The sequence below is a fragment of the Candoia aspera genome, chromosome 2 (assembly GCF_035149785.1).
Source record: "Candoia aspera isolate rCanAsp1 chromosome 2, rCanAsp1.hap2, whole genome shotgun sequence".
NCBI classification, from domain to species: domain Eukaryota; kingdom Metazoa; phylum Chordata; class Lepidosauria; order Squamata; family Boidae; genus Candoia; species Candoia aspera.
In genome coordinates this window covers 139,937,314-139,951,221 of record NC_086154.1, presented here as the reverse complement: position 1 = coordinate 139,951,221, position 13,908 = coordinate 139,937,314, and the positions used below count along the sequence as shown (strand labels likewise).

The window sequence follows — 13,908 nt, the reverse complement described above, 5'->3', positions numbered from 1 at the left end:
TGTATATAGGTTTGAATTGCATGCTTGTGTTCATCGCTGTGGTGAGCAATAAATTAGTAATACTGTCTCTTCTGGGCATTGCTGAGTGAAAAGCTGAGAATGGTAAGTAAATGCATTTTTATAGCAAAAGTGACAATGTACTTTAGTTGAGGGATGCATTATAATCTTTTAATATCTACGTTTGATCTTTTTTTATGTCACTCTGCTCATATATGGCTGTTGTTTTATTATATGACTCTCTTATATAATTTGGGTTGCTGTTTAAGATGAAACAACTCTAGTTCAACACACAATTCATGTTGTTTGCAAGATGGTTACAGTCTAATTTTATTTCTGCATGCGTGGAGATACAGTGCTTACAGCCGCCATCCTCAATCTGTCATCATCCAGATGGATCGGAATGAATAAATAAATAAATGTATGCCGTGAATCATCCAGGCTCCCAGATTTCAAGAGAATTCAAAAGATTCCAGATGCTTTGCCAGCATAGGAAAATCTAGAAATTGTAATCTACACATATGGAGGATGCTGGGATGCCTGGATGATAGTACATTTGTTTTTGTTTTTGTTTTCCTTTCTCCAATACAGCACATAGATTAGGGTTATCTTGTTTGGCTATATCCCTGTAAAATAGATCTTCCTATTGGAAAAGACTTGTAAAGCTGAACGTAGACCTTTAAAATTGAATGCATTTGTAAGCCGGCATCACAACGATAATTTCAGTTTAAGGACATGACTTTTATATCCACCAATAAGAGAAGTGTAACAGAGGCAGCTGTCTGGAGCCTAACATAGTATCTATAAATATCACACAGGAAAGCCCTCATGTCCTGGTTATGTGGTTTTCACTGGACCTCTCAATAATAGGGTCCAGTCTTTTCATTTCAGTCTCTCTCACATTTGCAGCTGTTCTCTTTTTAACCTACTTGTTCTCTGAAGAAAAAGAAGAACAATCAGGTTAGTAAGGGTTCCAGTTTTAAATGTGTTGGATTTTCTGCTGAAGCATTGGAGGGTGTTCAGGCATTGAGCAGCATTTGCTCATTCAAGAGAAGAGATCACTTGGTTCAAATCTACTCAGCAAAGGGACTGCAAATTACTTGCCTTTCCTGTCCCTAGAAGTGTTTCCACTGGGGATATGGGCAATTCTCCCTCCCCTTTGCAACTCCCCCCAGGGCTGTTTTGTCTGCTGTAGCAGGCTGGGTGGAGGAAAAAATTATACAGGAAAAAAATTGGTCAAGAGGTCGTTTATTTTAACAAAAAGATAATGGTCTTTCCAGGGTGGATAAATATACCACAGTCTGCAGCTTAATTAAGACTGAAAGAAAACTGATACAGACTTGGTACTTTATGTGAGAATGCTGTGTTACAAATACATTGAGGTGAAGGGAGAAGGTAAAATGTAGCAGCAAGCAGAATAATTCCTTATTTATTACTTTACCTCACTGATGTGCACCTTGTATAGGGCTGAGGGCTCCATTTAATCCTTGAACAGTGTACCAGTGGCCACAGTCCAAACAGTGGGTGGCATCACATCAAAACTAAATTTGTTCAGTTAAATGAATTAAAACCAGTTGTTAATTTCTTTCCACATACTCTGTAATTTTCCTCTTCTGTCACATTAACAATTACAAATAAACAGTCTGGCACCTATACCCAAAATTCTCAGGCTTCAGTTTTAGCAGCTCTGCGTAATACTTATCATCTGTCTGCAGGGTTCACATATGAATCTCCAGGCTGAGTCAGTGAAATGTCTTAGCTGTGTGAGCTAATTAAGGCTGGTGTATAATACTAAGTTGGTGCTAACAGCCAGAACTCCTTGAGAAGAAAACTTCAAAATAGGTGAAGTGCTGATGTACATATTCAATTGAGACAATTTTATATTTAGTTAGCAAAGTGGTGTAAGCATTAATACGGTGTCTTGTTTGAATTGGAGAGCTTGCATATGTTTTCATCTTGTTCTTTGGTCTACAGTTGCAATCCCTTCTTGCTTCCTAAAATAATTCCACCAACACAGCTACCTCTGTGGTGAAGGTAGTCTTCTCTAGTCTTTATAGGATGTGAGTAGGTTCAGTCCAGCTTATGTGAATGTTAACTTGCTGAGTTATGTGAACTCTCCACAGAGATGGTGTAACAAAGGAGGTGGTGCACCATAGTATTCATTCTACTTTCAGTCATTCTGAGAACTGTTTTAATTGCATTCATTATTTCTATATACATTGACCTATGTGTGTTTTTTACTCAAATACAATATGGGCAGATCCACCGTCTCTTGTCTGCCCTAGGACTACATCCTCTACTTTGTGCCTACTACATATATAGGGACTCCAGCTCCCAGAATCTCAAAACATCTTGAAAATACAAGATGGAGTGAGTGAAATTACTTGGCCCATCACTCTCACCCAAGATTCCCCTTCTCTGATAGTGGATCTAAACAGCAAAGAAAAGAATCTTCCAAGGTGTCAGCACCAAGGTGTCAACTCCACAGGATGGCTGAAACTATTTTTATTGGGATTAGCTATAATAACAGAATGTTGCAAGTCTGACTACACTGTACTTCCTCCTCCTTATAGTTCGGTGAATTAGGGAGGCGTCTGAGTTGCTTCCAAAAGTTTTCTGGACTTAACACATTAGTCCCTGTTACCTAGGTGGCAGCACGTGCATGTCTCTGTCAAGGTCATTTTCCTTACTTTCAACACAAAGACTCAACTTGGGAGTGTGCAAAGTGTATACTTCAACTCTCAGCTACAGCTTTTCTGTGCTCTTTCTCCACTGTATTTGCAGCAACAGGCTAAGTTGTGGAAGAGCTTGCCATTCTTTCATTAAAGGCTCCAGCTTCTTACAACCTGATGCTCTCCAGATATGTTGGATTGAATTTCACATTAGCCTAAGCATGCATGGCCATTGTTTGGAGATGATGAGAGTTGTAGTCTAATACAATTGGAGGATACCAGGTTGGATAAAACTGGATAAAGGGATAGGCATAGGTGAATAATATCAGGCAGAGAAATTAATTGGTTCACATTTAATAAAGTTACCCTTTTGGGGTTTTTTGGCTGTAGCAAAAAGTGGTAAACAGACAGTTGCATTGTTAGTGTCCTATCCAAAGCACATTCTGTATTTATTATTTATCTATTAACCAAGTTTACGCTTCATACCGGGGTTACACAAAATGCAGTTCACTAGCTTTCATTGTAACAGATTTATGGAAACAAATGTGATTGAATAGAATTCCCAAGTTTCATATTCAGCATGGTGCATCAATGATTGATTGATTCAGCATCAGTGCTTGCGTTAGGCCTGCTGTCAAACATACATCAATAACAGTCAATCACTATTTTTAAAGGGGTGGACTACAAACCACTGACCTAGAGCAGGCTCCCTTATTTCTTCAGGATGGGGTTAATAAAATAATGCTAAATAAGGAGAGGATAAAGGGGAGCCAGCTGATATGACAAGATGAAGCTTCTTGCCTGTTTGAAGAAGTCCAAAAAGAAGAGTTCACAGAAAGTAACAAAAACTAATAATTCCAGTTTGCATTTATCATCTCCACCATGCCTTCTGTTGCCTATTATCTTCTTCCCTTGCTTTGCTACCCCAGAAATCTTATGCTTGGAACAAGAGTGGGTAGCAAAGAGCTTTTGGATAATCAGGGCCTTTTGTAATTTAGAATGACCAAGTTCTACATCATAAAATATATAACAAAGTATTGATTTCTAGGTCAATTTTGCAGGGATTAGGTAATATTTCAGAAATATGACTTCAAAATTATTAAGTCATGTCAGTGTTAGCTAAACTGGGATAGGTTTTTTCCCTTGATATTGGAGAAAATGGTATTTTTATAAGGAATATGGATGATCAACGTAGTTTAAGTCAAGATGACCAACTCTTTCTATGCTGAGGGCTTCTAGTGGCTTTTGAGTTGGTATGCCAGCAACTACACTCAATAAAGTAGATGGTGATAACACCAAAAATTGGGCAAAGCACAGAGGAGCTTGAATTTAAACAATTACATTTAAATGCAATTAAATATCGTTAACATAATTCCCTATGTTTTTTTTCCTTCTGTCATGTTAAAAATTACAGTTTGCCTGCAACATTTGAGGGGGCCTAAGGAAATGCCATCAAAGCTTCGGCGTCTGCCTGTGACTTATTTTTATTACTAATTATTTGTAACACACTGAATATTTAGGGATGGACTGAGAAGGAAACTGTCATTCGGTTTATGGAAGTACGTCACTTTCAGAGGAATCTCACTTTCATTAGGCAGCAAGTAAGTGGCAAGTTAAAAGTTAGAAGTTGGTGGTTGCAGGTGCTGTGCTTTTTTAGAAATTATGATGCTATATTTTCCTAGCTGTAACAGCTTGTAGCTGCATCATGGAATTCAAGGATTCTATATTCTCTCCCTTTGTATAATGGCACAGTCCATACCTTGAGTTACAGACAGATCATTGTGCATTGGAACTCTTTTGACAGGGCTTCTTTATACATAATACTACGCTAGGATTTTTAATGATGGTTTATTGCCAGTCATAGCATCCTGGTTTACATATCGTCTTAGGCCAAAAGTCACTGTGGTTGTAGTTCAAATTGTAAGTTCATATCCACTCTGGGCTTACTTAGTAACATTGGGCCAACTGTTCTCCCCAAGCTCTGTTTCACAAGCTTGTTGTGTGGGGGAAATGGGAGAACGGGGTGCTGTGTTTGCCACCTTGAGTTCCTTGTGGAAAAGCAGAAGATAAATTTAACAAGATAATGATTTTTCAAAATAAATTTTATTAACTTTTACAAAGAACAAAAACTAACACAAACTAATAGAGAGTAAAAAGAACAAAGAAAGAAAGCAAAAAGCAAAGGTGCAGAAAGAGAAAAGAAAAATAGAAAGGAGCTTCCAATTTCCATTGCAGCAAATACAATTACAAAATCATCTCTTACTCTGATTACAAAAAACCCTGTTTTTTCTATTACCCAGTTTTCTTTCTAATCATCAAAACCACAAATCATAAGTGCATTTTTCCCCAAGTCTATAAGGGGTTTCCAGTCAGCCATAAATGTATTTTTCTTTTCGCAGTTTACATGCCAACCTTTTCCCAGGTTTATTTACAAATTCAAAGTTTTTTGCTTTACATAGTTCATTTTTATTTCCATTTCCCTTATTGTTAACATAGGTAACAGCTGCTGTAAGAGCTTAATTTGTTGTAAGATACTTATCTTCCCTGGGAATTTCTTTAACTCCCCTTTTTTCTTTTTTATCTCACCCAGAATATTTTGCATGTTCTCTTGCTGCTGCTTCTTAAGTTCAGTATTATGTTTTATCAAGTGACCTCTGATAAAAGCTTTATTTGCATCCAAAACCATTCTTAAATCAGCTTTAGATGTAAACAGAAAGCATTCCCATGAAGGTGTGGTCCATTTGTCTAGTTTAATTCAATTTAATTTTAATACAAAAGCACTTTCAATTGTAAAAATAAAAAAAAAGTACTGTCCCGTTTGTCTGTTTTTAAAACTTTCTTAAATCATCTGTTGGCTGAGCTTTTTGCCAAAAATTCTTGAATCTTTAGATCTTAGAGTCTTTTAACTTTTAAATTGCCACTTACTTGCTGCCTAAGAGTCTCTTTTTATTTTTGTAATCCAGAAAAATTACACTCACCAAGAGGGGTCTTTATCTTGTTGCAAAGGAAAACTCTCTTTACCTGTAGATTAATTAAATCTGAAAGCGACTAAGAAATGAGGGTGGCTGGAGTTAATGTCCTTATAAGCTACATTGCAATTGTGAGTGAAGATGGAATCCTGCAACTCCCAGCCGCTTGACTCAAGAGCCGACTGCAAAAACTTTGGTTCCTGCAGCTCACTCCCAAGGAGCAGCTGTCTGGAATACAAATGGGCTTATCTCAAGATCTCCCCTTGATCCGGAGAGATTTTGCTGGCCAGTGTCTGCCCTTCAGCCGGTGTTGTTGGCTGTAATGTTGTCCCCACTCCATCGGAGATGTCTAATCCGCCATTAATCCCCACCAGAAGTCCGATTTTTGTACTTGTTTTTAAGCTAAACATTGTACTATCAAAAATGTGATTTCAATATTATATTTCAGCAGTATAACCATGGGAGCAATGGCCACAAAAATGGGGTGGGAAGCTGTATGTATCTCACAGACTGCCCACCCCACATTTGTGGATTAGCGTTATGTCTGTACCCAGCCAGCTGTGTTTTATTCAGTAAACTATGATACACACAAGCTGTGGCTCAGTGTTCTCTGGGAAGTAAGCCCTTAGTATACCATGAAACATGGTTTTGGAACCACTGGACTATATGGACATCCTAAACTAGAATTTAAATAGTTTGGTGTAGCTCCCAGGCTGCTGCAGTTTGTAGGAGAAGAACCTTGTTAGTCTGGTGGCAAAAAATCAGGAATCTGGTGGCATCATTTTTGCCTGCTGGACTATCTGTGATCTGGCTTTTTTACTGCATCCAGAAGGTGGTAGCAACATTTCTCTCACAATTCATGGGCTAACATTTCTTTGAACAAGTATTTTCATTTGTGTTTGTAATGGTTTTTTTGCAGTTTATGCCTGGTTTGTACCTATTTCTCAGGCTATACTGTATTTAGTGCCCTAGAAATTTGGACTACAACTCCCATCACCTCTTTCATTATCCAGTGCATCTTGAGGGTATCAGATGGAAGAAAGCTGTGTGCAGAATTATGGGTGATAGGTGCAGTTTGAATATACAAAGTCACAAAATTCAGTTTAAATTCCAGCTGGAAAATAGGAGAAACTTCTACTTGAAAGAAAGCAGCCAGCCATCATAACTTTGTAACCTGGGAAATTAGATCTCACAATCATGAATCCTGGGAATGGGACATAAAGCTAGGTTGCGATTAATACAAGTTCGAATAACACAATATTGGATTTAGTGTGAATTGTACAACAATACAAAGTCACATTTGATGCAAATCAAAATTCAGTTAATGCAAGGCTAGTGCATGCTCAGTTGAAGTTACCAGGTTACTGTTAGGGTTTAAGGCGCTGCTACTTCAGTCTGTACTTGTTTATTTTTGCGTGTGCATGTGCTGCTGCCTGCCGATTTGTTTTAATTTTTTTAAGATGCCCGGGGCCAAAAGGAGGATTCCTTCAGATAAAAACACTGCAGAGTGCAAAAAAGAAGAGGCTCGTTATTACATTTTTCATTTCCTATTTCTGTCAAGCTGGAACCAATTACTGTACTTTACATATAATTATAACTCTGAATAGTGCAAATTCAAATAATGGGACCACTTCATGGGATTCATTATCCGCACTAATTGAGACCTAGCTGTATTACACAAACATTATTTGATCTCACAAGTCAGTTACATTTGATTTATTAGAAACCAACTTCATGGAACAGAAGTTGTATGTATTATTTGAGAGAATGCCCCCTCCCTTCCCTTGATGTATTACCAAAGACAGAAACTATAGCAAGAAAAGAAGAATGGGATTTCATGCCAGCAGATAAAAAGAGGAACTGTAATTTGGGGTAGGATGGGGATGGGAAAATAAGATTTTTTTTAAATCTCCAGATGTTTTAGCAGGCATTCCCCCTTCTCTGTTTCACATTGCAAATGTGAGTGTTAGAAGCCTGCTCTAATTTAGCTTTGAAAACATGAAAGGTAGGAGTTTGCCTTGCGCACCAGAAGCCAAAATGTTACATTAGCCAAGAGATATCAAAAACAGCATGCCCAGCCAGGTTCTTTCCAAATGAGGTGCCATCTGCCTGGTGTAACTGTCTGCTGCACTGGAGCTCAAGGAATGGAGGTTTTCAGTTCCTGAATCTGTGAAGCTGTCACAGGGGCTCATCAGCAGATGGTTGTGACCTAGGAAATGAGAATAGGCTGTCTTGGTTTCCTAGCAACGGCAGGCTGCCTGCTCACACCAGGCACCTCCAGAGTTAAGAGAGGGAGTGGAGGTGTTAGCTGCCGCCATGGAATTGGCTTGCGAGGCAAACTTACTTTATATAGACGAACCTAAGCTGGGCACATGGGAAGCACGATGGGCTGCGCTAGGTAATGGACTAACTGCGAAAGGAGTACTTTGAATATGAAAAGGGCAATGACATCCTGGATAGACTGAGACTACAGCTCCCAGAATTCCTAGTGAACATGGATTACTGCCCTAATGCATCTAGAGAGTGACAGGTTTGAAACCACCAATAAGTTTAATACATTTATGCCTGCATTTTTCTTTCTTTTTTTTTTTGCAGTGACTGATCTAGTCCAGATCCTGTTGTTGCATGTGTATAGCTGCCTCTGAAGGCATGACTCCTGTCAGGGTTACAGATTACTGTATGACTAGGAAAGGAATAGCAGCTGTGGAGTAAATACAATAGCTTGTGCCAAACCTCTACATCACTTGGCAGTTTTTAACACTTGCAAAGACAAACTATAAAAGCTACTAGGGTTTGAACTGTATTATCTGTAGGAAGAGTACTGTTGGACTTCTCCCATCACCCCTAACCATCAAGGTATACACTAAAAGATTATAAGAACTGTAATCCAAAATATTTGAAGCATACCTTGCCTGCCCCTGTTGTAATAATTATGCATAGCTTCATATGCAGATTTTCCCCCCATACATGCATGCACAAAGCATGAATTTTGAGATGCATAAGAGCTCATAACATTAGTACTAAAAGGAATAATGAGTTTCATAAAGATTTCTCCAGATTGAAGAAGGGACATTTAAAAACCAAATGGAGGCATGTTGAGAAAAAAAATAAAGTTTACCTTACCTTACGTACATTCTGATAGACTGGTGAAAACTTGTCAGGAAAAAGGCCTTATAACCCAGTGGGCAGCAGCTGGCAAAAAGGCAGTTTGTTTTGGGAATCATTGGAAATAGATTGTTTGAAAATGGAAAAGTTCATGGGCTAATGTTTTTATACATTATAAAAAAACACATTTATACATGTGTGACCACATTTAGAATACTATATACAGTGTGGTTTGCTCCTCACCTAGAATATTAAAAAAAAAAATCCAGGAAAGAAAGATGTTTGAGTTGAATACAGTAATGCATACAGTGAAGAAATATTGTCTTGCTCTCTCTTGCAAGGAAACTAAATGAGAGGAGATTCTGGACAGAGAAGGAAGTATGTTTTCACACTGCAATATTTTTCCATGAGATAGTAATGTCCACAATTCTGATGGCTTTAAAAGGAAATTGGATAAATTCTTAAAGGATAAAGGCTACAGCTGATGGCTATAAATTACCTTTGGTGTCAAATGCAGAATAGGTAGGCTGAGGCACACAGCAGACTGTTTGACTTTGGCTTAGCATATTATATGAAATCAGCCATTGTGATTTGGGATCTGTAGTTTGTATAGCATGGGTGAGCAAACTCACTCTTCTTTTTAGCCTCCAAAGGCCATAGAGGTGGCTAGAGAAGTGTTCCTGTCACAACAGAGAAAGATTGGACTTCTCTGCCTACAAATGGTTGTAACAGTTACTAAGGAGATAACTGTTTATTTTATGTATTTTATTGGTCAATGACTGGAATAAAGTTTATCTATCTATCTATCTCTGCCCAGTTCTTTGTTGGTTAAAGATTTTTTTTAATGCCATTTTGAGCTCTTGGAGGAAAGGTGGGCTTTAAATCCAGCAAATAAAGAAATAATAATATAATGCAGTAATGCTTTGTAGAAGCTTAATAGACCAGCTGTACCCCTCTCCCCAGAGAAGAAAATTTGGTGCACAAAATGGGCCATCTGTTGCTAAATTTAGCTGCACAATTGGGGGTTTGCTCTGAGAACCCCAAAATCGAGGTTGAGAGTCTTCGGGTTGTCCATCCCTGCTGTAATTTAGTCTCTATTTTTTGCTGTTTATCCTAAACTGGCTGATGTGTGCTCTTTAAAAAATGGTGGTCAGTTAATAGGGATCATCTTTTAGGTCAAGTAAAAACATCTCTGATCAATTAATAGGTAGCTTGATCCACTGTACTCTGTGAGACACAATTAAGAGTGAATATATTTAAGGATCTATCCTTCTGTTCACACCCCATGATCATTGGCAAAGCATTCCTTGATTTTTAAAGTTTTTGTGCTCTTATTACAGTCTAAAATGGGCATTTCCAAAGCAGCTTGTTCTGCTGTCCTTAAAGCAAGATATTTGTAGTTTTAACAATGCTGTCTTACATGTGTTTACTCAGAAGTAAGTTCTGTTGAACTTAATGCCACTTGAATATAAGAGGGGTATAGGACTGCTGCCTTAGCCTCCTCCTTTCCTACATTCTTAACAATTCCAGTCCAGCCTCAGTCCTCCCTAAGCCCCTACAAGTACCTAAACAAAACGCAGCTAATAATGTAACAGTGTTTCAGAGCTACTGGTCATTGGTACTCAGGACAGTTGGCCATGTACCCTTTAGGATTAGGTGTGGCTGACGCAGCATCAAGGATCATTTACATGTGACAGTCTCACTTATCATTGACCAGAGAGTAGGCGGGACATAGACTTTGAAAAGCAAGAACAGAGGGCTATGAAGGGCACTCTGGACCTCACAGGCAGCGTGGCCCTTCCTAGGGGGAGGAGGAACAAGGAGGCAGGGAGGACAAAGGCCTTTTTCTCCATCAGCCTCTTTAAGAACTTTTTGTTGATTTTCCAGCCCGCAGAATGGCACAGATGCCAGTAAAACATGAGCATAGCGACACGATGGGGATTGGCAGGGCCATTGCTGTGTTGACATCTGGAGGTGATGCCCAGGGTAAGTGGACTGCTTGCTATTCTCTGAATTTTCATGGCTTTGGGATTACCTTTGTATATAGCCTGAAAAACCAGGGGCAAAAACTTTAGTGTTCTCAGTCCCAGTGGAATCTGGATCAAAGGGGTTGAATGTTCCAGTATTCTTTTTTTGTTTTGTTTTGCTTTAGTTCTGGGAATTTCCCTAGGCTAATTTGCAAACTGGTTAATAGATGCGCTGCAGATTTATCCAAAGTAAAGGTGCATGCAAAGCTCTTTGAATGAAAACCTGCAACTATGTGAGATGCAGCCCCTTTTCCCTTCCAGGTTTCTCTATCTCTAGAGCTGTTCTCCCAGTGTCCTGAGTTTTTCTCAACAGTGGAAGCTTTTTCTCCATCACCCTCCACTGTGAATTTCAAAGGAGGATATAGCTGTTGGAAACTGAATACTGGTGTTGATCTTACTTAGCAAGGCAGTTCTGTTTGTCTTCACAGCAGCCCTCATCCTTCTTATTGGAAATCTGCTCAGCTGCAGTACCCCCTCCCTAATCTTCTTTCTATTGCTTAAAAAGTGTTTTACAAGCCGTGACCTTGCCCATAGTTCCCATCTCATTGGCAGAAACTTCTCAGAATGAGTGAGCAGTCAAAGTATACAGCCTTTATCTCTTAAGTAATTGAACAATAATTTCTTTGTTACTCCTCCTTTACATAGGTTGGTTCTTTTATTCTTCATTTTCCCTCTCAAGTCAATAGCTTAAAGGATCAATTTCTTTACTGGCCTCTTGTCTACTGATTAATGGGGGACGTTACAACAAATATGGTAAAACATGTTTCCAAACTTTTATCAAATGATTTCTCCCTTTCCTTAGCTTTCCCCTCCCAAATCTTAGCTCTTTTTATCTAATTTTTAGTCCACCTCCTTGTGTTGTTAGTTGTTTAGATGGATTACAAAACTGAAATAATAAACCAGCATAATATACTATAAATAGTACAAGACAGAAACATATACATACATACATACATATATATATTTCCATCTCTCTGTAACATAAGTACTTACTGTTCTAAAACCCACACCATCTTGTATTGAAATGTATTAATGTCTGCACTGTTTTAGTTTCAAAAGCCTTTTTGAAAATGTGTGTTCTCAGTATCCTTGCTGTACCTTTAGTTAGCATATATCTTTGCAGAGGTTTATGAATAGGAAAAGGATGAATATAGGGTAGGTGACCATCTGTCAGCATGCTGAAGTTCGTGAAGTTGAGTCTAGAAGCTGGTTCGGATGACCTCCAAGTCCCTTTCTGATTCTGATCTGCTATTATTTTAATGTTTGTTTTCCTCCAGTATAAAAACTCTTCATATAATTATTTCAGAAGCTTGTACCATAACTCTGTGAGGTCTTTGTCTTATTATTACCAATCCTTAAGCATTGTATAAAGGAATGTGGAGAGGAAGCCCAGCCCATTGGTTCCTTAGCAGAAATACCACCCATGGACACACAATTGTGCTACCAGTTTGCCTTAGGAAATTCTGCATAGTTACTGGGTTCACTGTAATTATTGTTACTGTATTTTGGACAGATACCAAATAATAAATGTGGTGCCACTTCAAAAACAAAAACAACCCCCCCCACACTTTTTTAAGGAAGAAATACCCAGACAAAATTTACTGTAAGGTAGTGAGCAGTACAAGACCAAATTTTTCAACCATTACAAATGGCTCATTCATTATGTGGCTAGGTCGCCCCTGATTGATGGATAGAAACCCAAAGAATAGCCTGGGAAACCATAGCAACTCATGGGCAGATCCATCGTATCTGGGTCAAATCCCAGTGATTGGTTTAAAGTAGAGTTGAAAGAGTCCTTGAGACAACAACCAAGGCTTTGACCAGATTGCATGCTGCCCTCAAGCTGGTAGTTATGCACCCCTTATCTGAGACGTAAATTGGAGCCCAACTTGCCCACAAGAATTGGCTATGGGAAGGAGCCAATGGATTGTAGAGGAGTTCCAAGGGAGGGATATTATAGAAGGATATCTCACACTGGTCCTGCTTGCATTTACAAGCTGAGCAGCTAACGAGTTATTTACCAGCCTGGTTTAGCTTGTCATCTTTAGGATATATTGGGACAACTCTCTGAATGATCAGCATGGCCAGTGGCTGTTTACTGGGATTTGCACTCCCACCAATGTAGAAGGCATCAGGTTGGTGAAAAGTGCATGTATACCAACATTTCTTGGGGTCCCCTTTGCATAATTCCTATGACTATTTTGACCTCAGATCAGTTTTCTCCTGGCATACATCATTCAAAGGTTCTGTCCTAGGCCAGAATTGGGTTGAGTTTGGGTTCTCCAAGACTTCCCAAATTTGTGGGAGAAAGTGGCATCATAGAGTAAATCAGGAGTTGGTAAGCTCAGGCTATAGGCTGCATGCAGGTTCCACGTCCCTTCCTTTTTTTTTTTCCAACTTTGAGTAACCTTCCAACCACAATTGCCAAAAAATGTGTAGCATATTATCCTATGCTTTTGTAGTGCAAAATACACAAAAACTGTCATGGCTGCCCTAAAGTAGGCGGCAAAGAAACCCTCTTAAATTATTACCAAACCCAAGGAAAAGAGACATTGCTCCATGTACTCTCTTTGCCCTGCCCCAGGTGGCTTGGAACTCAGTAACTGAATGAGCACCTTGTCCACATCAGCTACATGTGCATTGAGATCAGCAGGCAATTTATCTGCTATTAGAAAGAAGGTCTTCTTTGAAATAGCTTACTGGTTTGGAAGCCTAGCCTTTCTTTTTTTCCAGTAACAGGTTAAATCCATTTTTACTTGTGTAGGCATTTGAAATCTTTAATAAAGTTCCAATTCATTGTTTGAAAAACATACTTTGTTAGGGCTGAATACTAAACTAGCCTTCTATAACCTATGGGCCTTCTAGATGTGTGAAATTTAACTCCCAGAGTTCCCAACCATAATCAGCCTTTCTAGGGATATCAGGGCACTGATACCCATCTGAAGGATACCCAGGTTGGAGAAAATAAACTAACCAAGTGGTTTGGGACTACGGTTCCTGAAATTCCCAAGCCCCTGTGCCTCTTGATTAATTGGGGCCATTGCATAACCAGAAATGCCATGTTGCACTTTTTCAGACGTGGTGAGTTGTCTGCTCTGTTGTTAGTTGATTCAGAGAGGAGGTGTATAATGATTTGTG

General features: G+C 38.9%; 2 protein-coding genes across 4 annotated transcripts in view; one reads left to right on the top strand and one right to left on the bottom strand.

The window, feature by feature from the left end:
• Positions 1 to 13,908, bottom strand: part of ASB8 (ankyrin repeat and SOCS box containing 8) — a 107,105-nt gene that overhangs the window by 40,628 nt on the left and 52,569 nt on the right. The window lies entirely within an intron of this gene.
• Positions 1 to 13,908, top strand: part of PFKM (phosphofructokinase, muscle) — a 49,752-nt gene that overhangs the window by 606 nt on the left and 35,238 nt on the right. Inside the window, exons 1-2 of one of the 3 annotated variants that reach the window (XM_063293892.1) lie at positions 18 to 102; positions 10,631 to 10,729. In XM_063293892.1, the coding sequence (XP_063149962.1) occupies positions 10,639 to 10,729 (91 nt within the window). In that variant the 5' untranslated portion in view covers positions 18 to 102; positions 10,631 to 10,638. Of the gene's footprint in view, positions 1 to 17; positions 103 to 818; positions 962 to 10,630; positions 10,730 to 13,908 lie in introns of those variants that run through there. The other 2 variants (XM_063293890.1, XM_063293891.1) reach the window with 2 other exon arrangements.